The 27,844-nt window shown below is 37.2% G+C and overlaps 1 protein-coding gene across 3 annotated transcripts in view; it reads right to left on the bottom strand.

Moving 5' to 3' along the window:
* The window catches only part of SHISA6 (shisa family member 6), a 522,224-nt gene that overhangs the window by 449,409 nt on the left and 44,971 nt on the right, over positions 1-27,844 (bottom strand). For all 3 annotated transcript variants that reach the window (XM_036756084.1, XM_036756083.1, XM_036756085.1), the window contains exon 2: positions 9,925-10,085. In XM_036756084.1, the coding sequence (XP_036611979.1) occupies positions 9,925-10,085 (161 nt within the window). The remainder of the gene's footprint in view (positions 1-9,924; positions 10,086-27,844) is intronic.

Here is a 27,844-nt window from a genome sequence, read left to right as displayed (position 1 = left end):
AAGGGCTTGGAATATGATATTCTGGAGGTCAATGGAGCTAGGATTAAAACCTAGAATCTACCCAGCAAAACTGAGTATCATGCTCCAAGGCAAAATATGGACTTTCAATAAAATAGAGGACTTTCAAGCTTTCTCAGTGAAAAGACCAGAACTGAATAGAAAATTTGACTTTCAAACACAAGAATCAAGAGAAGCATGAAAAGGTAATCAAGAAAAAGAACAAGAAAAAGAAATTGCAAGGGACTTACTAAAGGTGAACTGTTTTGTTGACATTCCTACATGGAAAGATGATATGTATGATTCATGAGACCTCAGTATTAGGGTAGCTGAAGGGAATATGCATACATATATGTTTATGTATATATATGGGGGAATGTGTATGTATGTATATATCTATGTGTGCATGTGTGTGTATATATATATATATATATATATATATATATATATAGAGAGAGAGAGAGAGAGAGAGACAGAGACAGAGAAAGAGAGAGAGAGAGATTGAGAGAGAGAGAGAGAGCAGACACAGGGTGAGTTGAAGATGAAGGGAAGATATCTAAAAGAAATAAAATCAAATTAAGGGATGAGAGAGGAACATACTGAGAGAGGGAGATAAGGAGAGATAGAATGGGATGGATTATCTTGCATAAAGGTGGCAAGAGGAAGCAGTTTTGTGGGAGGAGGGGAGAGGGCGGATGAGGGGGGAATGAGTGAACATCGCTCTCATCAGATTTGGCCTAAGGAGGGAATACCATACATACCCAGTTGGGAATCTTACCCCACAGGAAAGAAGATAAAAAAAATGGGTGGGATGATGGAGGGGAGGACAGATGGGGGTGGAGGTAGTCAAAAACAAACACTTTCGAAAGGGGACAGGGTCAAGGGACAAAATTCAATAAAGAGGGATGGGTTGGGAAGGAGCAAAATATAGTTAGTCTTTCACAACATGAGTATTGTAGAAGGGTTATACATAATGATACACATGTGGCCTATGTTGAATTGCTTGACTTCTTAGGGAGGGTGGGTGGGAAGGGAAGAGGGGAGAGAATATGGAACTCAAAGTTTTAAAAACAGATGTTCAAAAACAAACAAAAATGTTTTTGCATGCAACAAGAAAATAAGATACACAGGCAATGGGGCATAAAAATTTATCTTGCACTACAAGAAAGGAAGGGAAAACAGGATGGGAGGGGAGTGGGGTGACAGAGGGGAGTGCTGACTGGGGAACAGGGCAACCAGAATATATGCCATCTTGGAGTGGGGGGGAGGGTAGAAATGGGGAGAAAATTTGTAATCCAAACTGTTGTGAAAATCAATGCTGAAAACTAAATATGTTAAATAAATTTAAAAAAAAATTTCCGGGGGGGCGGAGCCAAGATGGCGGCTGGTAAGCACGGACTAGAGTGAGCTCCGTACCCGAGTCCCTCCAAAAACCTATAAAAATGGCTCTGAACCAATTCTAGAACGGCAGAACCCACAGAACAGCAGAGGGAAGCAGGACTCCAGCCCAGGACAGCCCGGATGGTCTCTGGGTGAGCTGTATTCCACACGGAGCTGGGAGCTGGGAGCTGGGAGCTGGGAGCTGGGAACGGAGTGGAGCGGAGCCCAGCCTGAGCGGCGTGGACGATCCAGACCAGAAGCCGGGCGGAGGGGGCCCTAGCGCCCTGAATATGTGAGCTGCGGCAGTTACCAGACCCCTCGACCCACAAACACCAAAGACTGCGGAGAAGGTTAGTGGGAAAAGCTGCGGGAGTGGAAGGAGTTCGCGGTTCGGCTTCCAGCCCCAGGGGCAGCGGAGGTGGGGCAGCTACAGCTGTTGTTACTTCCGGCTTCAGGCCCACCTGCTGGGAGGAATTAAGTGGCAGATCACAGCAGGGGTGCACAGCCTGCCGAAGATCTGAGCCCAGTCTGGACTGGGGGTCCTTGGGGAAGGAGGAGTGCGGCTCTGACAGAGCTGGCACCTCCCCCCCAAACGTAGAGCATAGAACTCTGTAATCTACAAGCAGTCATACCCCACTGAAAAACTCAAGGGTCAAGTTAGTTGGTTGGGAATATGGCCAGGCAGCGAAAACGCGCCCAGATTCAGTCTCAGACTTTGGATTCTTTCTTTGGTGACAAAGAAGACCAAAACATACAGTCTAAAGAAGACAACAAAGTCATAGAGCCTACAACCAAAGCCTCCAAGAAAAACATGAACTGGCCCCAGGCCATAGAAGAACTCAAAAAGGAGTTGGAAAAGCAAGTTAGAGAAGTAGAGGAAAAATTGGGAAGAGAAATAAGAAGGATGCGAGAAAACCATGAAAAACAAGTCAATGACTTGCTAAAGGAGACCCAAAAAAATACTGAAAAATATGCTGAAGAAAACAACACCTTAAAAAACAGACTAACTCAAATGGCAAAAGAGCTCCAAAAAGCCAATGAGGAGAAGAATGCCTTGAAAGGCAGAATTAGCCAAATGGAAAAGGAGGTCCAAAAGACCACTGAAGAAAATACTACTTTAAAAATTAGATTGGAGCAAGTGGAAGCTAGTGACTTTATGAGAAATCAGGATATTATAAAACAGAACCAGAGGAATGAAAAAATGGAAGACAATGTGAAATATCTCCTTGGAAATACCACTGACCTGGAAAATAGATCCAGGAGAGATAATTTAAAAATTATTGGACTACCTGAAAGCCATGATCAAAAAAAGAGCCTAGATACCATCTTTCAGGAAATTATCAAGGAGAACTGCCCTGATATTATAGAGCCACAGGGCAAAATAGAAATTGAAAGAATCCATCGATCGCCTCCTCAAATAGATCCCAAAAAGAAATCTCCTAGGAATATTGTTGCCAAATTCCAGAGCTCCCAGATCAAGGAGAAAATACTTCAAGCAGCCAGAAAGAAACAATTTGAGTATTGTGGAAACCCAATCAGAATAACCCAAGATCTGGCAGCTTCTACATTAAGAGATCGAAGGGCTTGGAATGCGATATTCTGGAGGTCAATGGAGCTAGGATTAAAACCTAGAATCACCTACCCAGCAAAACTGAGTATCATGTTCCAAGGCAAAATATGGACTTTCAATAAAATAGAGGACTTTCAAGCTTTCTCAGTGAAAAGACCAGAACTGAATAGAAAATTTGACTTTCAAACACAAGAATCAAGAGAAGCATGAAAAGGTAATCAAGAAACAGAAATTGCAAGGGACTTACTAAAGTTGAACTGTTTTGTTTACATTCCTACATGGAAAGATGATGAGTATGATTCATGAGACCTCAGTATTAGGGTAGTTGAAGGGAATATGCATATATATGTATATATGCATATATATATATATATATGTTTATGTATATATAAGTGAATGTGTATGTATGTATCTATGTGTATATGTATGTATGTGTATATATATATATATATATATATATATGTAAAAGAGAGAGAGCAGACACAGGGTGAGTTGAGGATGAAGGGAAGATAGCTAAAAGAAATAAAATGAAATTAAGGGATGAGAGAGTAACATACTGAGAGAGGGAGATAGGGAGAGATAGAATGGGGTGGATGATCTCGCATAAAGGTGGCAAGAGGAAGCAGTTCTATGGGAGGAGGAGAGAGGGCAGGTGAGGGGGGAATGAGTGAACCTTGCTCTCATCAGATTTGGCCTGAGGGGGAATACCATACATACTCAGTTGGGTATCTTACCCCACAGGAAAGAAGAGGGAGGAAGATAAAAAAAAATAAAAGGCGGGGGGGATGATGGAGTGGAGGGCAGATGGGGGTGGAGGTAATCAAAACAAACACTTTGGAAAGGGGACAGGGTCAAGGGAGAAAATTCAATAAAGCGGGATGGGTTGGGAAGGAGCAAAATGTAGTTAGCCTTTCACAACATGAGTATTGTGGAAGGGTTATACATAATAATACATGTGTGGCCTAGGTTGAATTGCTCAACTTCTTAGGGAGGGTGGGTGGGAAGGGAAGAGGGAAGGGAATTTGGAACTCAAAGTTTTAAAATCAGATGTTCAAAAACAAAAAAAGTTTTTGTATGCAACTAAAAAATAAGATACACAGGCAATGGGGCGTAGAAATTTATCTTGCCCTACAAGAAAGGAAGGGAAAAGGGGATGAGAGGGGAGGGGGGTGATAGAGGGGAGGGCTGACTGGGGAACAGGGCAACCAGAATATAAGCCATCTTGGAGTGGGGCGGGAGGGCAGAAATGGGGAGAAAATTTGTAATTCAAACTGTTGTGAAAATCAATGCTGAAAACCAAATATGTTAAATAAATAAATTGCATTAAAAAAAAATTAAAAAAAAATCAAGTTGAACCAAAAAAAAAAAATTTCCCCCAGTTTTCTGATTTTCTTCTAATTTTGGGTGCATTGGTTTTGTTTGTGAAAAACCTTTTAAATTGCATGTAATCAAAATTATCCACTTTACTTCATATGATCCTCTCTGTTTCTTGTTTGGTCATAAATTCTTCCTTTAACCATACCTCGGACAAGCATAGTTTTCCCTGGTCCCCTGATTTACTTATGATATCCTCCCTTCTGTTTGTATCATTTATCCATTTTGACCTTACCTTGTTATACAGTGTGAGATGATGGTTTACATGCCTAGTTTTTTTTCAAACTGCTTTCCATTTTTCCCTGCAATCTTTGTCAGATGGTAAGTTTTTACCCCAAAAGACTGGAACTTTGGGCTCATCAAATACTAAATTACTATGTTCATTTACTACTGTGTATTGTGTACCTAATCTATTCCATGGATCCTCTACTCTATCTCAGCTAGTCCCAGATTTTTTCATGACTACCACTTTGTAATATAGTTTGAAATCAGGCATGGTTATGTTGCCATCCTTCACATTTTTTTTTCCATTGATTCCCTTGATTTTTTTTTTACTTTTTTTTCTTTTGGGTGAAGGTAGAAGTGATAGTTCTATTTAAGAAGAACTGTCATTGATATTATATTAGCTTGGCCCACCAATGAGCAATTAATATGTCTTCAATTGTTTAAATATATCTTTATTTGTGTGAAAAGTATTTTGTAATGGTGTTCATAAGGTCCCTGGGTTTGCCTTGTGAGGTAAACTCCCAAGTATTTAATAATGCCTGCTGTTATTTTAAATGGAATTTCTCTTTCTATTTCTGATGAGATTTGTTAGTAATATAGAGAAATGTTAATGATATATGTGAATTTATTTTATAACCTGAAACTCAGCTGAAGTTTTTGTTTCAACTAAATTTTTAGTTGATTCTCTGGGATTCTCTAAGTATACAAACATATCATCATTGTCTATTTTTATTCCTTCAATTTCTTTTTTTCTTATCTTACTGCCATAGCTAGCATTTCTAATATAATATTGAATAGTATAGGTGATAATGGACATCCTTGCTTCATTCCTGATCTTATGGGGAAGGCTTCTGGTTTATCACCATTACAGATAATGCTTGCTCTTGGTTTTAGATAGATACTACTTACCATTTTAAAAAAAGGCTCCATTGATTCCTACACTTTCTGGTGTTTTAATAAGAATGAATGTTGTATTTTGTCAAAAGCTCTTTCTGCATCTATTCAAATAATCATAAGATTTTTTTTCTTAATGATATGGTCAATTATGCTGAATTTTCCTGATATTGACGCAGCCCTTGTATCCCTCATATAAATCCCACCTGGTCATAGTATGTGATCTGTTGTATAGTATATGCTACATTGCTGTAATATACTTGCTAGTATTTTATTGAAGACTTTTTCATTAATATTCATTTACAGAAATTGACCTATAGTTTACTGTCTTTGTTTTTTCCTCTACCTGGTTTAGGTATCAGTACCATGTTTGTGTCATAGAAGGAATTTGGAAGGACTATTTCTTTACCTATTTTTTCAAATAGTTTACATAGCATTGATATTAATTCTTTCTTAAATATTTCAGAGAATTTACTAAGTAAATCCACCTGTTCCTGGAATTTTGGGGGAGTGAGCATATTTATAACTTGTTCAATTTATTTAATATAGGATTATTTAAGTATTTTAATTTCTTCTGTTAATCTGGGCAATTTATATTTTGACAAATATCCATCCATTTCTCTTAGATCGTTAGTTTTACTGGCATGTAATTAAGCGAAATAACTCCTAATAATTGCTTTAATTTCATTTTTATTGGTGGTGCATTCACCATTTTCATTTTCGATATTGATAGTTTTGTTTTTTTCTTTACTTTTTAAAATCAAATTAGCCAACGGTTCATCAATTTCTACTTGTATTTATTAGTTCAATTCTTTTTTTACTTTCAATCTCTGCTTCAATTTTCAGAATTTCCAATTTGGTGTTTAATTGGGGATTTTTAATTTGTCTAGCTGTTTTTTTTAATTGCATGCCTAATCCATTGATCTGCTCTTTTTCTTTTTTTATTGATGTATGTGTTTAGAGATATGAAATTTTCTCTAAGTACTGCTTTGGCTGCAACCCACAACTTTTGATACATTGTCCAACTCCCTCATTTTATGAATGAGGAAACTGAGGCCCAATGTGATTTACCTGAATACAGAAAGATAATTTGCAGGAGAACTGGGACTCTAACTCAGGTTTTCTAACTGCTAATCCAGAGCTTCTAATATAGAACACTGCCACATAAACCAGAAGCTTAATAAGACCATCCAGCTTTAAGTATTGCTCTTCTTCGGGAATTCAGAGCCACAACTAGCAAGTTTATACCACCCTAGCAAAAAAAAAAAAGTAGCCTGAAGCAACCTCTAATTGACATTGAAGTTGCTTGTATGAAAATTCTATAAGTAACTTGGAGAAATTCAGGTGAGCAGGAAGACAAATTAGTCACTTTGGTGTCTCACAGATGGATTTTATTAACAAAGCTTGGGTAGCTTCTTAATTATTCTGTTAGGTTCCTAGTAGCCAGAAGTTTCTAGCTGCTGAAGAAGGGTATGTGTGTTGGCAACCAACAATGGGCTCCTTAGAACTTAGTCAACAAGTGGCCTTGACTAGTTTGGCTTTTTCCCCTGAACTGAATGCTGTTTGTATGTTGGACTGGAGTAAGCTTGTCGGCCTCTTCACCTTGCTTCCCTTGCTTAAGCTGATGGAAAGAACCTGTGCTTTCCTGGTCAACCCCTTCACCTTGCTTAAGCTGATGGAAAGAACCTGTGCTTTCCTGGTCAACCCCTTCACCTTGCTTAAGCAGATGGAAAGAACCTGTGCTTTCCCCGAGTACCTTACACCCCCGCAGAAGCCGGACGGTTAAAAACAGCTTCCGTTGGAGCCAGAGGCTGTTACAGCCACAGCTTCAGCTGAAGCAGGAGCTGCCAGTGGCAGAGCTGACCTACGGGAGGAAGCTGAATAAGGACTTCAGGCCAGTGGGTAATCTTTTTACCATAGAGGGGGAAGCATGATTTTGCTTTATGCAATCATGCTTCTCTGTAGCCTCCTGGTTACTCTTTCAAGGCGTACTTTTTGGGCCTGGAAGCTTTTGACCAATATATCAAAATGGGGCTGCTGGTTCATGGGTTGGTTACTGTGGAGCCTAAATATGTTTTGATTCTTCTGCCTTCTACTTTGAGAGTTTCTTATATCCGGCGGTTCTGAACCTTTCAGACATGTATATGATCCTCTTTGAGATTATAAACTCTGCCCTCCTAATACAGCATGTGTTAAATTTGTACTCTGGGACAAATCCCTGCTCTAGATTTGAACCATTTCCACATTTTCCCACCACCCAGTAACTTTTTACCGCATCCTTTATAAAAGCACCAGTTTATTGAGATGATAATCATGACAAAGTACCTGTCAATATGTATTCTGAAACTTTGTTAAGGTCTGTGAGTTTTTATTCAAAAAGCAAAATTCTGTCCTCAGAATAGAAAGTATTTTAAGCTGAAGTTGTATTTGGTGAGAAGGATAAAATGTGCAAAAGGGAATTATCGTATTTAAATTCATTCCCAACCACTAGACAGAAAATACCTGTTAGGAAAGGGAAAAATGTTTTTCCTTCTTCAAGAGGACAGTGCCAGTGTCAGAGAAAAAGCTTGCAGTGGCCAAAGTCTGACAATAAACCAGGGCGTTTAATAACTAGGCTTTCCTAAAGTCTGAACCATGCTCTGGGAAAGATCTGACTTCAAGATAAGGATTTAGAAAGAATTTTAAAGAAGTATACATGTCTGAGAATAAAACCAGCATTAGGTTGAGTAATGTTTTATCCATACAATCTTATATCTATACCACTTTTTATCTTATCTATGCCACTAATAGGATAAAATGCAGACTCCTCTATTCGTCATTTAAAACCCTTTCCAACCAGTCTCCAACTTATTTTTCCAAATTGATTTAATATTGTTATTCCGTTGTTAGATAAATTGGCCTGCTTGAATTGCTCCCACACCAGATTCACACCATCTCTGAGTCCTTATCCTGGCTGTCCCCACAATGGTGCGAATGTTCTCCTTCCTCACTTTTGCCTTTTGGAATTCTTAGCTACCAAAAATCTCAGTTCCAATGTCAACAAAAAGACTTTCTTGTTTCCCCATTTGTTAGTACCTTCTCCATCCACTCCTGTAAATTGTTTTGTATTTATTTGTATTTTCTTTGTCTATGTATGTGTTGTTTCCCCCCGGTAGAATGTAAGATCCCAGAAGACTGGAATTATTCTATTTTTGTCTTTATAATCCCAGTACTAGGCAGAGTGCCTGGCATATTTTAAGTGCTTAATAAATGCTTCTTGTTTAAATAACTGTCAAAAAATTTGAGGGAGTCATTTATTCTCTCTTGCCCACATTTTTCTTATTTATAAATTATGGATAATTGTCTTGCATATTCACAAAATCATTTAGTGATCAAATAATATCTGCACATAAAGGCGATTGAAAACATTAAAGTACTACAAAAACATGAAGTAATATAATATGGGATATTGTTTACTTTATATTTTTTTCCTTAAACCATGTATACAATAATATGATTGACATAGCTTTTTTTTTCATTTTTAAAAGGGAAATGAAACATTCAAAATCTCAACTTATTTCTATCACTTAATACAAATCACTCCTCTTTCTTCTGGAAGAGGTATACCTTAACTACTGGTTCAGTTCACCTCCTTCATTCTCATGGATTCCCAAGTTTAAATTATTCACAGGAATCATCAAAAATAAGCTCTCTCAGAATCAGAGTCTCCAGGGCTGAGGTCACCACCGTGCTCTCACACACTTATTGATAACACCTGAGCCTTACTTAAAGGGTTTTTTACTTCTCAGACATTGAGCATTTTTCTCTCTGCACCCACATTCTTAACTACCCAACAAAAGGCTCAAACATTTTTCAGCCATCCTCCAAGAACTAACTAGGTGTCTTCAGGACACTGGTGTACAGGCTCACAAAGAGAGACAGACCCCAGAGCTTACAATCTAACCTGTAGGTCATGACACACTCCCCAAGTGACAAGATGTGTTGAACAGTCCCTGTAGTCTCTAACAGAAGCATATTCTTTTTTTTTTTTAACATTTCTAACTGCCTAAGCATGGACAATATTTCAAACACATAAATGAACATGTAATTGAGCATAGCCTCAAACAATGATTAGGCTGCCTACAGTGGTTACTACAGGTTCTTCTTTGTGACATGCTTTCTGGTTGTCTGTTACTCTGTATAATCACTAAATCACACTTTCCTCAGGCTTGCAGAATTTACCAAAGGCCATCTTGCCTACCTTTCTACCTCTTGTAAAGATTGTGTCTTGCCCAGCTCAGAAATAGATGAAAATTTCTCCTATTCTGAATCATCTCCAGGCAAAGTAATTCCCCAATCTTGCCATCCATCTCGACATCTGACAGTTTTGTCTGTCTGGAACATCTATCATATGCCACATGCAACTTCAAAATCTCTCTCCCCTAGAGTGGCCTAGGGGATCATTTAACTATCCCACCGTCCTCAGACCTTAAGGATGAACTTACCTGTTGTAGGTTTAGCTGTACGCACTGGGGTATAGTGGTTTTTTGAGGAGGATCTGACTGGCGTGTTCTCTTTGGGAGAGGTATCAATAGCTGAGATAGTCTCTCTTTCACAGTGTGCTATTGGGATTGGTCCCTGTTGCCTTAAGATGTCAGCCAGAGCTCTGAAACAACAGATGGATCACACAGTTAGATTTAAAAAGCAGGTGCATGTAACAGGCTAAAACTTCTACTTTACTTTTCATTGATATGATGATTAAATGAAGACAGACCTTGGATGCACAGTCCATTTCTTAGTATTCATTGCTTTATCCCATACAGGGACTGTTGTAGTCATCTTTCAATTGTGTTGGACTCTTCATGAACCCACTAGGGGTTTCTTTGGCAGATGTACTGGAGTGGTTTGCCATTTCTTTTTCCAGTTCATTTTAAAGATGAAGAAACTGAAGCAAACAGGTTTAAGTGACTTGCCCAAGGAGCAAATAAATGTCTGAGGTCAGATTTGAACTCAGGACAACAAATCTTCCTGACTTGAACCTTGGCACTTTATCCACTGTGCTACCTAGCTGCCCTGTACAGGGATTGGCAAGGGGAAATAGTATTAGTCTTAGCTAAGGAACATGGGGATGGGAAAGACAGGGTTCCTGTGGACCTGATTTGTTCATCACTCATTTAACTTTAATATGCTCCACACAATCCTTACACCTTCCCTGCACTCTGTGCCCATGCCAATCTCCCCGGTTTCTCCATCCTGAGTTACAACAGTTAGCCAAAGGAATGTCAATGAGTTGAGACATTAATGAAGCTATCATGCAAGAAGCATTGATTAAACTCCTACCATGTTCCACACACTATGGTAGGTGTCTGGGGATATAAAGGCAAAAAAGAAAGAAAAAAGAAAAAGTCCCTACCCTCAAGGAGTTTACATTAATTCTATCAAGGGAAATAACAGGCATGTATATACAAAATATATGCACAATTAAAGGCAAGGTACTTTTGTGGGGCAGGCACTAATAAATAAACTTTAAAATATTACAGTAAGTCAGTTATTATCATCTGGACTTGCTTATTCAATTACTTTCCTGGCAAAGGCCAGGCCATGGTCCTAATGGTAGCTCTTTTAGAGCTCTAGGTACTTTGCCTCCATCTCAGACAACTCCTGTTCTTGCCCATTTCCTTTAAAAGTGGTATATTTTATGACATCTGCCTTCTTGTACTTTGCTTACTCACCTTTCCTTTCTTCTTCCATGATCACTCTAGGGTTGTTCTCTTCCTGCACCCTTATCCATCCCCCAACCTTCCTTCCTGACCACATTATTTTACAAAACCTCTTTCACTGCTTCTTAGTGACCAATATTCTTGCTGTATAAAATAGCTCATACCTTAACCCATTTCCTCTAGCATATCCAAATTAATTAGGTGAGGATGAAAAAGACCAGTTTAGAATTAACATAATATTTATTGGATGCCCTGGAGAATGGGGAAGGAAAATGGAGAGGGACAAAAGAGAAGAGGAAGGTCACAATGCTGGCAGACAATATGGCTATTTTTCTTCCTTTTTCCTTTAGAAAATCATGTTAAGTAACTGTTCTTGACCACATAACTGATTGGGCATTAGGGACTCATGAGCAAGGCAAAAATTTCTGACATACCTTTATGTTGTCAGAGATTACTTGGTATAAGTGAGACCTAGAGGTCTTTCTTTACCGAGAAGTAGGAGAAAGAAAATTTGTACAGTGAGAAAGAATATGTTCCTTGAGTGTCAGAAAGTCACCATAATGACAAAGCCTCTGAATCACATTTCAGGCAACCATAGCCACAGGACAACACCACTCCCTCTTTAATCAGTCAGCTATCAAGTATAGCTCAGCATCTTGGGACATTGGAATATTCTCTTAAAACTTGTCAGAAAATGTTTGACACATCCCCTCTTTCCTATCATTACTACCACTAAAACAGGCATGCCAGAAATAATCCTTTATGTCTCATTCCATAATTAAAATGCTTATCTCTTATGGAAGTAGCCTAACTTTACCATAGAACCAGAGGGATCATGTAGGGACTTGGTGATCTAGAAAAAACATCTTCCACATCAAGAGATTGGAGAACTGAGAATCCAGAGAATCCAGGAGACTGCAAGGACTCTGAGAACTGCAAGGGCTTTCAGAACTGTGGGAGAGGACACAGGCAAAGCACACAGTTAGGATTCATGAGTGATTGTTTATGGGAAGGCCCTAACAGGGGGGAAGGTTACAGGATGACTTGGTTCCTTGCTATAATATTGTGTTATAATTTCCTTGTTGCTACATTGAGGTGGGCTTATGGTTTTGAAATATAATTACTTCTATATTGAATTGGAGATTTGGTACTGGATCCTCTAAATAACTGTTATACTTTCTTTGCCTTCTACCTAGAGAGTTTTTCATACTTTGTGATTTTGAATCATACAGGCATGTTCATGGTCATCCTCTAGGTCATGAATCTTGCCTTACTGATACAACATCTAGTCACTTGTTCAGGATACAGTCAATCTGTCTCCCTGAACTTGGGGTGCAGAGTCTTTGTACCACGACTGGCAATGGCCATCCAGGATGGGTACATAAAGGTGGGATGAGGCACTAAATCTGAGAAATCTGCAGTCAACCCTAAGGCCAAAAAGACATCCAGTTATGACCACAATGTCAACAGGTTATGGCAAGGTTACAGTTAAGATGGCAGCTACTCAATCCCAACTCATCATTGGGTACCACTCTGTCACCTAGGTTACCATAAATTTGTTTTCCCAGGTAGGTTTCACTTCCTTGGGAATCAACCCAAGGCCTTTTCTTTCTTAACTCATTTCCCTGTATTTTTTCTCTGTCTTGAATATCTTGAGAACTTGCACTCTACACATTTGCTGACACTCTTCCATCCCTGAACCCAAGATGGACAATGGGTCTCCTGATTTCTTCTTAAATTACCCTGCCTCTCTCCTCAAAACACCTATTCCACTTATAATACTTAGTGTTCTACATGCTTCTTTTCTAACATCTGACCCATCTACCTCCACCAATGGGTAAGTATGGTAATCTATTCCTGCCTAGATTGTCAATGCCACTCATTTGACACTTTTCAGATGTTGTCTTCTATCGTTTCCTTTTTATGCATATGTTCTATCTCTTCATCTAAACTGTAAACACCTGGAGGCTAGGCCATCTCCCACAGATATAGCACAAAATCCCAACCAGTCCAGTCCCAGTAAATTCGTGGTGATTCTCTAGAGCTTATGTAAAGTGGCTACTAAACTGCCATATCAAATATTTACTATCACCAGTCTTCCATATGGCTATCAAAATGATATTCTTAAAGCACAAGTTAGATGATGTTCCTGCTCAAGAAACTCCAGTGGATAACTACTGCTTCTACAACAAAATATAATCTTCCCCATTTGCCCTTTAAAGGCCTTCATGATCTGGTGCCAGTTCATACTTCCAGCCTTATTACACATAACACCACCTCTTTACATACTACACAGTCAGTCCAGCCAATCTAGCCTTCCTCCCATACCACACTCCATCTCCCATCTCAGTGTCTTTGCCCACCCTGATCCCCTTGCCAAGAATATACTTGCTTCTTTTTGCTGCCTCTTAGAATCCATAGCTTCCTTCAAAGATAAGCTCCAGTGCCACCACTACATAAAACTTTACTTAATGATCTCTTTACATGCATTATATCTCATTTTCTCTTTAAAACAACACTACAAGGTTGGTTGCTGTTTGTCCTTTGTTCTTGACAAGGACCAAGGAGGTGATGCCATGACATGCAAATGGATTGGATTTAAGTGAGGGAGAGCTATACAAAGTCATCAGCCTTACTTTCTCCTCCAGAGCCAACTGGGTCCAGAGGTGAGATATAGATCAGAATGACTGGAGATGGCCCTGGATGCAGAGGGAGATCTTGGCCTTTTTAAGTTAAGGTCTTTAACACGTCTCAGTCTGACCAAGGTAATGCCCTTTCAGTGATTAAGTCTAAGAAATGAAGCAGAGAATGGCATCTTTATCTAGTCCCAAAAAATATCAATCTGGGAGGGAAAGACCCTCAGGGTTTCTCCAGACATAGAGGACAGTTAGTGCAAAGATACACAGAAAAGAATCGGAGTGTGTGTGAGGAATAGCAAAAAGGCAGGTTGTGAGAAAGGAAGCAATGGATAACTTGGGACTAGGTCACAAAGAGTTTTAATAGTCAAAGAAAGGAGTTTATATATGATCCTAAAGGAAAACAAAAGTCATTGGGGTTTATTAAATAGTGGAACAACATTTTTAGATATAAGTTTTGGGAAAGTCACTTGAAAAGACCAGTTAAGGGATGTATTACAATTGTCCAGCTCAGAAATGATGAGTCCCCGAATTATGGTAATGGCTATGGATGTAAAGGAGAAGGAGGAGAAGGAAGAAGAGATGTCATAGAGTTAGAGACAAACAAACAAACAAAAATACCTGATAGGATAGGTGAGATGAAGAACAGCGAGCAGTTGGGGTTAATGTCAGGGTTGGGAATCTTGGAAAGATGGTGGTACACTCAAGTTCAATGTGACCAACAAGATAAGCCACTTTCTTTGATCTCTTGACCCCTGAAATCTCTCCAAAATAGGAATTACGCAAAAGCAATAAAGCAATTTCAGCTGTTTCCATGGATATAAGTCAAAAAGAAACCTAAAAAGATAACAACCCAAAGAACTAACAACAGAGAGGGCTAGTCTCTAATCCCTAACATGCTCACTCAGCACCTCCTACAACACAGGCCACCACACTCTATCAGGAAGATAGAAGCCAAAAGCAGAGTTTGCAACAGAGTGCAATGCTATATCCCCACCTCTACAACTCCCCCCACCCTCTTCCCACATACACACAAATGCACTGCAGAAAAGCAAAAGCCAAAAGCTAGCTCTGGTTGAGACAACAGCATGAAAGTGGTCTGTGCTGCCACATTGCTCAACTAGAGAATTAGGGAACAGAGTGAACTAGGGCAAGAAACCAGTATGTCCATGTCTATGCCAGGTCTGAAGCAAAGGGTACTGGCATTCAGCAATGGACAATTCTGTCCCCCAAAGTGTCACTCATGGCAGAACTGAGCCTGGTAAAACATAAGTTGCCCAGTGTGGGAAGATGCCAAGAAAGATTTGAAGGGGAAAAATGAAATTACCAAAATTATTCAGGGGGAAAAACGAAGTTACCAAAGACCCTTGGAAGAAAAAACCTAGAAATGGGTAGATTATTGGATTCAAAGAGTAACTATTAATGATTCAGTGTCAACATGTCAGGAGATTTCAGTGAAATAACCTGTGGGTCTATAATTGGCCCTGTGTGATTTAACATTGTTATCAATGACTTGGATGAAAGGAATAGAGCTATAAAGATTGGAAAGATAGCTAGTACCCTAGATGAAAGAATAAGGATCCAAAAAGACCTTGATAAGCTAGTCTAGAGCAGTGGTATCAAACTCAAATAGAAAGGATGCCTACAGGCTGCATATTGACTCAGAAAAACACAAATTTAACATTATCTGTCCTGTATTGAATTTTTACTTATTTTGTTAAATATTTATCAATTATAAATTAATCTGATTTGGGACACTTGGAAGGGATCACGAGTTTGACATTATGGGCTAGATCATTGTGCTGAATCCAATAAAATGAAATTCAACAGGGACAAATTTAAAGTCTTGAACTTAGGTACAGAATGTTACTTCTACACATGTAATATATGGAAACCATGGATAGGTCACAGTCGTTTTGAAAAGGATTTGGGGTTTAAGTGGACTGCTAGATCAAAAGGAATTAGTATGATACGGTAACTAAAAATAATAATACAATTGTGAGGGTTTTAGCTTCCATTATACTTTGTCTTTGTTGAACATCTTTTAGAATATTATATCCAGTTCTGGACATTACAGTTTAAGAAGAATATGTAAAGCTGGACAGCAACCAAGAGGTTAATGAGTCTTAAGTCCAAACTATATGGGGATCTATGGATAGAATTGGGCATATTTAGCCTTCGTTTCAAAGACTCAAGGGATATAAGGGCTACGCTTAAGTATTTGAAGGGCTGTCAACGCTAAGGAAGGATTAGATTTGTTCTGTTTGGCCCCAAAGGTCAGAACTAGGAGCAATGGGTTATAAAGAGGTCAATTTAATCTTGATGTCAAGGGGAAAAAATTCATTAGATATGTTCAAAAGTAGAATGGGTTTTCTTGAGAGGTGGTAGGTTCTCCCTCCTTGGAGGGCTTCAATCAGAGCTGGGACAACCATATACAACCACAAATGTTACTGTGAGGGGAATCCACATTCTTGTATGAGTTGGATTGGATGGATGCTGACATCCCTTACAATTCTAAAATTCTGTAATTCTCATTCTGAGGTTCACACCACACAAATTTATCACAAAATCCACATCCCAGTGACTGTCATCTATCAAACTGTGGAACAGTCTCCTTCCTTCCTCACTAAGTTCAGTGGATGGCTCACAGTCTCTCTCTTCTCTCTCCATACTAACAGACTTCAAAATATATATTGATAATTCCCCAAATACCCAGATAACCAAATAGCCTAATTCTCAGTTCCTCAGTCTACTTGATAGCTCCACTACACCTCAGCTACACACAAAGAAAGTCATAAGCTTTATCTCACTATCACCCACATGTATTCCATTTCCATGTTAACAAAATCCAAAATTCATTTTTCTGATCCTAATCTCATTCCATATTTTTCTGTGCCTTACAAATTTTTCTTCAACCTCATATATCCATTTCCTCTATCATTCAGCTCTTTCACAGGCCATCACTCATGCACTGGCTATACTCTCCTCAATTCCCTACATTGACCCTGTGGTTATCCAACTCAACTCTACTCTTGAACCTCTTATCGAGTTATTCTTAACACCAGCCGTACTTTGCCAAACCACAGCTCTGGGTTACTCCCACCATCTGCCTTCTTATTCATATGATACTGAATGAAGATGGAAGAAGTCATGAAACCATGCTAGTTGGGTTTACTACAAATTTCTTTTATCTGGTCTTAATTCAGCCCTCCCTTGAGTAAGACAAATGTTCTATTCTTCCTTAAAAAAATTCAACATCACACCATCTACAACATCTGTTTAAACATTCATATGTCTCCTCAAGCACTCTCTCCCCTCATTCTCTCAGGCAAAGGCCTTATACTTCATCAAAAACTCAATGCCATTCAGTGAGAGCTACCCTTTCTCCCATGCATATCTTACATATCTTTCCCCACTATCTCCTCTGTCTCTTTAGTTTCAGAAATAGGGATGGCACTTCCTACCATAGCTAACTCCTCTACATGCACTCCTGATGCCAATCCCTCCTGACTTCTCCACAGAGTGCTCCCACCATTTTCTCTCTGTCTCTCTGTCTCTCTCTCTGTCTCTCTCTTCTCTCTCTCTTTCTGCTTCTCTTCTCTCTCTCTCTCTCTCTCTCTCTCTCTCTCTCAATTGCTGTCTTCCCTACTGCCTTCAAACATGCCTTAATCTCCTTCCTTTCCTTAAAGAAGCTCTCATTTCATCTCACCATCCCTTCTAGTGATCATCCTATATCTCTCCTCCCTTTTAAGTCTATCCTGGGTGCCTCTACTTCATCTCCTCTCTCTTTTGAACCCTGTAGAGCCATAAGGCAGTTAATTAATAAGCAGTATAGGGAATAGCAAATTCATAAATCTAATTTATTTATATTTCTATGAAAAAGGACAGGCATTTGTTCAAACCTTGTCATTACTAACTTTAAGTAAGTTGAACATATTTAAATTTCTTTAAGTATGTTTAAATTTCACTGCATCAAATTTCTTCAAGAGGCACTATGGTACAGTGGAATTACCAAAAGGCAGTGTGGTGCAGTGGATGGAAATCTGACCTCAAAGCCAGAAATACCTTGGTTCAAGTCTTTCCTCTGACACACACTATGTGACCCTTTAAAAGTTACTTATGTAGACAGAGGCAAGGTGGAAGTGTCATAGGAGTAAAGGTTCTTCTGAGGCTGTGCTAAAGGTCAAGAAGACATGACAGGCCCATAGAACTGGAGCACTCAGACCCCAGGTAGGGTTCTGGAATGGGTGTCAACAGACAGAACTATCACTACCCAGGTAGAAGTCCTAGAATGAGGAGAGGACCTGTACTTGGGGGTGGGGGTGTTCCAGGGTAAGAAGAGGATCTATGCGACTTGGGTGAGGAACAAGAAAAGAAGTCAATAGAAGCTGTGTTTCTTATAGCAGAATAACTGATTCAAAAAACAGAATGGGGAAAAATAAATTAAGGATCAATGGGCTACCTGATAGCCATGACTGAAATAGGAATCAAATATTCCATATGTCAGGAAATCTTAAAGAGAATTCTCCTAGAGGGCAAAGTAAAAATAGAAAAAAATATATCAGTCATCACCTAAAAGAAACCTCAAGATGAAAACTCCCATAAATATAATAGATAAAATACAAATGTTCCAGATCAAGGAAAAATAGCACAAACTACCAGAAGGAAAAAATATTGATATACTAAGGAATTATAGTCAAAATCACACAAGATCTATCAACTGTGACTATAAGGGAGCAGGAACTTAGAATGTGATATTGCAGAAAACTAAAGAGCTAGGCCTACAATAAAAATAATGTCCACAACAAAACTGAGTATAATCCTACAGAGGGAGGAAAATGGGCATTTAAGAAATAGAGGATTTCCAAGAATTCATAATGAAAAGACCAAAACTGAATAGAGAATTTGAAATAGTCAAGAGAAGATAAAAAGAAAATGGGAGTAAGCAATCAAAAGGGACTAAACAAGGACACAGAAAAAGCATTTAGTAAGTACCTACTATGTACCAGGTATTGTGTTAAGTGCTTTTACAAATACTATCTCATTTAATCCTCACCAACAACTGTGTTTCTATTATCACCCCTTCTTTACCTTAAGGATACTGAGACAGACAGAGATTAAGTGACTTGCCCAAAGTCACACAGCTCATAAATTTCTAAGGCTGGTTTTAACTCAGGTCTTTGGATTACAGGCCCAGCATTCTATCTACAGAGTCAATCAACTAATGACCAAAGAAAAATTGCTTTCATTCTAATATGAGGAGTTAATAAATGTATTCCTTCATGACTCTATGATCAACAGGGGTCATAGAGGGAGTTTAATTAGATAAGGGCCTGAGAATTGTTCTGTTATGTTTTTGATAATTTTAAAGGAAGAATGGATAGAGGAAGAAGAATACACTGTGGTGCTGGGGACATTAAAGGAATAATGGGAAAAATAATGTCTCACACAATCGAGGCACATAAGTAAAAATCTACATAAACAAGGAGGAGAGGGATAGGGGTAAGTGGGTGACTCTTGAACCTCCCATCTGAATAAATTTGAGGAGGAATTCATAAAAATACATACACAGTTGGGTACAGAAATGGATTTCATCCAACAGGGAAACAAGATGGAAGGAGGAGAAGAGAAAGGCAGGAATAATAATGATAAAGAAATAATAATACAAGGAACGGGAGGTCAAGGAAGAGATTAGTCTTAAAATGAATTCTTAAGGAAAAGGTAGGAAAAAAGAGAAGTATGGGAAAATGATGAAGGGAAATATAACATTAACAATTATATCTGAGAATGCAAATTAGATGAAATTACCCATAAAATGGAAGAGAAGAGCAGAAGAAATTAGAAAGCAGAATCCAAAAATACATTGTTTAAAAGAAATATACTTGAAGTAGAAATATGTACACTGAGTTCAAATAAAGAACTAGAGCATAATCAGTTTTGTTTCACTTGAAATAAAAAAGGTAGAGGTAATACCCATGATCTTAGAAAAAAAACAACAGCAAAATAATTTAGTTTGAATTCATATACACAGTGAATTAATATCATTGCTAAATCTACAGGTCCCAAGTAGCATAATACTAAAATCTTACAGAAAAGTTAAATGAGTTATTGTACAAGGAGAATTGGATAGTAAAACTATAATAGTAGGGTACCTCAATACCTTCTCAGATCTATATAAATCTAACAAAAAAGAAATTAAGGATATGAATAGAATTTTTTTTAAAGTCAGATATGATAGATCTCTGGAGATAGTTGAATTGGAATAAAAACAAGTATACCTATTTCTTTGCTGTGCATGGTACCTTCAAAAAATTGACCATGTATTAGGAAAAAAAATCCTTGCATAAATGCAAAAATACTAAATATATTTTATAGACAATAATGCAGTAAAATTATACCCAATAAAGGGCCTTGCAAATGATGATTAAAACTTATTGCAGACTAGATAACAATACTAAAGAATGGATGAGTCAAAGAACAAATTATAAAAACAGTAATTTTATTAAAGGTAATGACAACGATACAACATACTAAAGTTAGTACATAGGAGAAAAATACATCTAAACAATTTCATCAGTAAAAGAGAGAAAAAGCAGATCAACAAATTGGGCATGCAATGAAAAAACTATATTGCTAACAAATTAAAAATCTCCAGTTAAACAACAAAATAGAAAAAGAAACTTGAAATTCAAAGCAGAAATTAACAAAACTGAAGGCAAAACAAAACAAAATAAAAACAAATGTGAATGAATAAAACTAGGAACTTTTAAAAATATACCAATAAAATAGATAAACCAGTAGCTAATTTGATTTAAAAAAAAAGAAAGGACAAAACCAAATTTCCAGTATTAAAAATGAAAACAATGTGAATTCACAACCAATGAAGAGGAAATAAAAATAATTGTTAGGAGCTGGTTTTCCTAGTAAATGAACACATATTGGAAAAAATATAAAACATCCAGAATGACAGAAAAGAAATAGAGGAGTTAAATAAAATAATATTAGGAGGAAAGTAAATAAACCAAAATCAATTCCCAAAGGGAAAAAATATCAAGACCAGTTGGGTTTGCAAGTGATTTCTAGCAAACATTTAAAAAATAATTAATTCCAACATTCAATAAACTACTTTTTTAAAAAATGGGGAAAGAAAGGGTCCTGAAAAGTTCTTTCTATGATACAAATATGGTCTTGATACCTAAGGAAGACTCAAATTAAAAGAAGAAAACTATATCTCCAATGAAAATTGATGAAAAAAATTTAAATAAAATTTTAGCAAGGAGATTATAGCAAATATCACAAAGATTATGCACTATGATCAGGCTGGATGTATATTAGGAATGCAGGGGTGGTTTATTATTAGGAAAACTATCAACATAATTGACCATATTAATAGCAAGAACAATCCAAATTATCTGATTGTATCAATAAATTCAGAAAAAGTTTTTCATAAGATACAGCACCAATTCATGTTAAAAATATTAGAAATCATAGGTATAACTGGACTTTTCCTTAATATATTAGTTTCTATCTAAAACCAAGAGCCAATACTATCTGCAATAGGGGTAAATTAGACCCTTTTCCCATAAGGTCTGGGGAAAGCAAGGATTTCTACAATCACCATTATATTCAATATATTGCTAAAAAAATTGCAAGCTATTAGAAATAAGACAAAAAGTTGAGGGAAAAGGCACAAGAGGAAAGAAAGTTATCACATTTTGAAGAAGATCTAATGATTTTCTAAACCCTAAAATGTCCACCAAAAAATTGCTAACCATTTCAGCAAAATTTGCAGAATGTGCAAAAACCCCACAAAATCATTATTATTTATGTATATTAAAAACAATATCCAGAAGGAAAGTATGGAAAGAGAAATGCCATTTAAAATTACTACAGAAAGTATAAAATACTTGGGAACCCACCTGCTAAGATACAGAGAAGATATATTAACATAATTACAAAACATTCTTTACACAAATGACAGCAGATCTAAATAATTGGGGAAACATTAATTGATCATGGGTAGACTGAGCCAATATTAAAAATAACAACACTGCCTAAATTAACTCAGTTATATACTTACATTCCAATCAAACTACAAAAGGATTACTTTATAGAATTAAAAAATAATAAAATACTTGTAAAGGAACAAAATTAAGAATTTCAAAAGAATTAATGGAAAAAGTGGTAAGCAATGGCCATTAGCAGTGTCATATGTTAAACTATACTACAAAGCAATAATAACAAAACAGTTTGGTACTGCATAAGAAATAGAGAGATTGATGAGTACAACAAATTAGGCATACAACGCACAGAAGCAAATAAGCACAGTGATCTAGGATTTAATAAACCCAGAGTTCCTAGCTATTGAGGAAAAAAACTCACTATTTGACAAAACTTGTTAAGAAAACTGGATAACAGTCTGTAAGAAACCTGGCATAGATGAACATTTCATATTATATGCCAAAATAAGCTCCAAATGGATACATAACTTAGAAATAAAGGCTGACATTATAAACAAATTAGAGGAACAAGGAAGAAATTACTTGTCAAACTAAAGAGTTTGTGACCAAGCAGAAGGTAGAGAGTATCCCAGAAAGTAAAATGAACAATTCTGATTACATAAATTAAAAAGTTTTTTGCACAAACAAAACCTATGCAACCAAAATTAGAAGAAAAAGCAGGTAAGGGGGAAAAATCTTTGCAGTGAATTTTTCTGATTTTTATCTTATTCTTTTATTCTTATTTCTGAGACACATAGGAACTAAATTAAATTTATAAGAATAAGAGCCATTTCCCAATTGATAACTGGATATGAAGAGGCATATATAAGATATGATGAGGCAGTTTTCAGAGGAAAGAATCCAAGCTATCAAAAGCCACATGAAAAAATACTTTCAATCACTAATAATGAGAGAAATGCAAATTAAAACCATTCTGAGGTTGCACTTCACTTCCATCTGATTGGCAAAGTTGACCAAAAAAAAAAAAAAGGAAAACGCCATATGCTGGAATTTTTGTTGGGAAACAAGTACACTAATATACTGTTGGTAGCACTAAGACATAGTCCAATCATTCTGAAAAGCAGTTTGGAGTTATGCCAAAAAAGCTATTAAATCAAAATACCCTTTGACCAAATGGGTACATGATTTAGACATAAAGGGTGATACCATAAACAAATTAGGAGAGCAAGGAACTGTTTACCTGTCAGATCTATGGAGAAGGGATGCTATTTATGACCAAACAAGAGATACAGAATATTGTGAAATACAAAATGGATAATTTTGATTAATTAAATTAAAAAGGTTTTGCACAAGCAACTAATGCTACCAAGATTAGAAGGAAACCAGAAAACTGGGAAACAGTTTTCATAGCCAGTACCTCTGATAAAAGCCTAATTTCTAAAATATATAGAGAACTGAGTCAAATTTATTAGAATACAAGTCATTCCCCAATTGATAAATGGTCAAAGGATATGAACAGGCAGTTTTCAGATGAAGAGATTAAAGCTATCTATAGTCATATGAAAAAATGCTCTAAATCAAACAACTCTGAGGTACCACATCACACTTATCAGATTGGCTAACATGACAAAACAAGAAAATATTAAACGTTGGAGAAGATGTGGGAAAATTGGAATACTAAGGCATTGTTGGTAGAGTTGTGAACTGATCTAACCATTCTGGAGAGTAGTTTGGAACTATGCCCAAAGGGCCCTAAAACTGTGGCATATGCTTTGATCCAGCAATATCACTACTAGCTCTGTACCTTAAAATGATCATAATAGAGGGAAATGGGCCCACATGTACAAAAATATTTATAGTAGGTCTTTTTTTGTGGTGGCAAAGAATTGGAAATTGAAGGGATACCCTTCAATTGGAGAATGACTGAACAAGTTGTGGTATATGAATGTAATAGAACACTTTTATACCGTAAAAAATGATGAACAAGTAGATTTCAGAAAAACTTGGACAGATTTATATGAACTGATGCTAAGTGAAGTGAGCAGAACCAGGAGAACATTGTACACAGTAACAGTACCATTGTATGATGACCAAGTTTGATAGATTTAGCTCTTCTCAGCACCACAATGATCTTAGACAATTTCAAAAGACTAATGATGGAAAATGCTATCCACATACAGAGAAAGAACTATGGAGTCTGAATGCAGATCAAAGCATACTATTTTCTCTTTTTTTGTTGTTTTTTCTTTCTTATGTTTTCTCCTTTTGTTCTGATTCTTCTTTCATAGCATGACTAATGTAGAAATATGTTTAATATGATTGTATATGTATGGCCTATATCAGATTGCTTGCCATTGTGGGGAGTGCAGAGTGGAAAGAGGGAGAAAAAAATTTGGAATTCAAAATCTTATAAAAGTGAATGTCAAAAACTATCTTTACATTTAATTGGAAAAAAATACTATTAAGTTAAAAAATTAAAAAGATACCCTTTGATCTAGAGATACCACCACTAGGTCTATACCTGAAAAATATTTTTAAAAAAGAGGAAGAGGACCCACATATACAAAAATATTTATAACAGCTCATGCTGTTGTGGCAAACAATTGGAAACTGAGAGGGTGACTATCAATTGGGAAATGGATGAATATGACATTTTTTATTATGGCTAGTCATGGAGGAATTAGAGTCAAAGGAGCTATGTCCTAATCTTGGTTGTTACTTACTGTAGTAACCTAACTGCTTTGAGCCTCAGTCTTTTCATCTATAAAATAAAGTTTAAACTAGATACCTATATAACCACTCAGGTTCCCTCCGGCTCTAAAGCCATATTTTTTTTTCTCATATCTTTATCTCTAACTGATTTGCTCTGTTCAGCATATATATGTATATGCACACATATGCATACACACATATGCATATACAGACACTGATCAAGGGAACCAGCTCAATTTCAGTTTCTATTCATCATTCTGTCATGATACATTAAAGTCTTTTCTCACAAAGGAATAGTTCAGAACATATTAGGAGACCTCATTGGTTGTATTAACAAAGCTTGAGAGTATGCCTTTAGCTGTTTAGTAAGTCCAAGTTGCCTAAAGCACAATCAGGATTCAAGTCAAGAAATCAAGTCAATAAAGCATTTTATTAAACATTTACTGTCTACCAGGCACTGTGCTAAGTGCTGGGACATGAATTCAAGAAAAAAGACAAAACTTGACCTCAAGGAATTTATGTCCTAATGGGGGAAGATAATAAACGAAGGGAAGTTAAAAGTTGCGGGTGGAGTGGGCTAGAGAGTCTAGAGTACAGTCTAGAGAGTCACGAGTACAGTCTGGAAAGAATGTGACTGACATGGGCATCTTACTTCAAAGAGAAGTTCTGGGAGGAACCAGACAATCAAAAGAGGCCACAGGGGTAAAAGACACTTCAAGCAGGTGATGAACAACAGAAAAGTAAACTTCCAAGGAGTCAGAAGTTCAGTCTGGAGGGAATAAATAATTTATCTTGACAAATGAATATTGCAGCAACAGTTGGGAAGTGACAATTTACCTGTATTTCATTATTACATAAAAATAACAAGAATATCACTGTCATCTGTTTGGATTTTAGTCTCATCATGTACATCCAGCAGAAAACAATTTCTTTTTTTCCTGTTTTTAAATATTTTATTTTTCCAATTACATGCAAAAACGATTTTAACATTTGTTTTCTTTTTAAATTGGAGTTCCAAGTTCTCTCCCTCCCTCTCTCCCTTCCCTTCTCATTTAAGAAGGTAAGCAATTTGATATAGGTTATACATGTACACTATGCAAAACTTATTTCCATATTAGTCATGTTGTGAAAGAAAACACAGATCAAAAAACAATGACCACACACACACACACACACACACACACACATGAATAAAGTAAAAAAAATAGCATGCTTTGATCTGAGTTCACACCCTATCAGTTGTGGAAGTGGATAACATTTTTCATCATAAGCGTTTTGGAATTGTCTTGGATCTTTAGAATACAAGTTTCTTGAAGGAAAGGATTATTTATGTCTTTGTCTTTGTATCCTAATTATCTACCTGTGTTTGATAGGACTTGCCAGAGTTGGTAATCCATTATTACATTCTTCAAAAACTGAATGTTTCTACCATTTCACAAAGAAGCACTGGAGTGAGATTTCAGTGGAAAAATTTGTCCATGTCTGGCTTATTTGGAAGCATCTACACTATCAATCTGTATACATCTCTATTGCTAGAGATACTAACTTTGCCTTAACCATGATAAGGAAAGAACTCTCTTCCACTGGGACACAGGTGTTGGACTCAAGAATCCTGTTCCTAGATCTAGTCAGTAGCTCATGGAGCTAAGGGACATAAGAAGTGAGGAAGGATGGAAAGAAATAAGCATTTATTAAGGGCCTACTGTGTTCCAAGCATTGTACTGAGCACTTTACAAATATTTTCTCATTTGATCCACAAAAAAACTCTGTGAGACAGCTGTTATCTCCATGTCATAGAGGGGTAAAATGAGACAGGATGAGGTTAAGTGAATTGCCCTGTGTCAAAATAGCTAGGAAGGCTAGATTTGAAGGCAGGTCTTCCTCACTCTAGGACCAGCTCTCTATCCACTGTGCCACCTTTGCCTCTAGGGAAATTCCCTTTCACTGAGGCACAGGGATCAAGTCCTCAGCCTTTGCTCTCTTCAGTGAAAACAGAAAGTCCTGCCCATGAAAGTTTGGCTCCTAAGATTTCTAGTTGCAGACCTGGTCAGTGACTTGTGGACCAAAGGAGAAGTTTCCTATAACTGGGGCATGAGGTTCTAACTCTTAGCCCATGCTCTCTTTGGTGAAAATCGGTAGTGCCTGTGCAGGTATGATTGCTAAGAGTCCTAGTCTAAGCCTTGGCCAGCAACTCATGGATCTAGGAAGAAACGTGTTACCTACTGCTGAAGTAGGAGGTTTCGTGACACAGTTCTTGCTTTCTCCAGAGGTGAACAGCACAAAAGGTGTCTCAAAAAGTGACAAGAAAGCTGTCTGTCCTAATTCGTCCATTGTGGTACAACTGGCAGGAAACTTAGTCTCAGCTTTGGTTAGCAGTTTATGAAGCAAAAAAAGGTAACAGTGATCCAGGTTCTGCATGATCCAATTGGATTCTGACAGGAAAGGATGACTCTAAGAGTCATTACAGGAGGCTTTATTAAGGATTCATTGATTACCAGGCACCAGTGGTAGATATAAACAGGCTCTAGACCCAAGCAGCATAAGCATCAAAACCTATAGGAAGCAATATGGAAAGAAAAAGAAGGGAAACACCCTATAAGAGGGGAGGTCCCACTCAGGGAGTTAGTGAGATGAAAGAGCTGATCTCTGGACATCAGCTGAGGGTGGGAGACAACCTTACAGGCAAGGACCAGGCAGTGATTGCTCCATTGACTAGGGATTTGATTTTGATTTCTATAGGTTTCTTTAAAAGGTTGTTTCCTCTGATCTATTGCATGGTGGTAGAACTCCTCTCAATCTAGAGATTTTTTTATCTAATTATTTTTTTAATCAAATAATTATTAATTTATTATTAAGTGCTATAAAGATGTTTCAAGTTTATTTTTAGTTTTCAGCATTCACTTTTATAAGACTTGAGTTCCAAATTTTTCCCCTCCTTCTCCTCTACCCTCTCCAAGACAGCAAGCAATCTGATATAGACTATATGTACAATCATACTAAACATATTTCGACATTAGTCATGTTGTGAAAGAAGAATCAGAATAAAAGGGGAAAACTATGAGAAAGAAAAAAAGAAAATGCATTCAGACTCCATATTCTTTGAATGTGAGTAACATTTTCCATCATGAGTCTTTTGGAATTGTTTTAGATCATTGAATTCCTGAGAAGAGCTAAGTCTATCAAAGCTGATCCATTGCTGTATTGTGTGCAATCTTCTAGTTCTGCTCACTTCACTCAACATCAGTTCATGTACGTTTTTCCCGGTTTTTCTGAAATCCATCTGCTTATCATTTCTTATAGAGCAGTAGTATTCCATTACATTTATATACTACAGTTTGTTCAGCCATTCCCCAATTGATGAGTTACTATAAATATTTTTGTTCATGTGGGTCCCTT

The sequence above is a fragment of the Trichosurus vulpecula genome, chromosome 4 (assembly GCF_011100635.1).
Source record: "Trichosurus vulpecula isolate mTriVul1 chromosome 4, mTriVul1.pri, whole genome shotgun sequence".
NCBI lineage: Eukaryota > Metazoa > Chordata > Mammalia > Diprotodontia > Phalangeridae > Trichosurus > Trichosurus vulpecula.
This window is presented reverse-complemented; position numbering and strand designations above follow the sequence as displayed.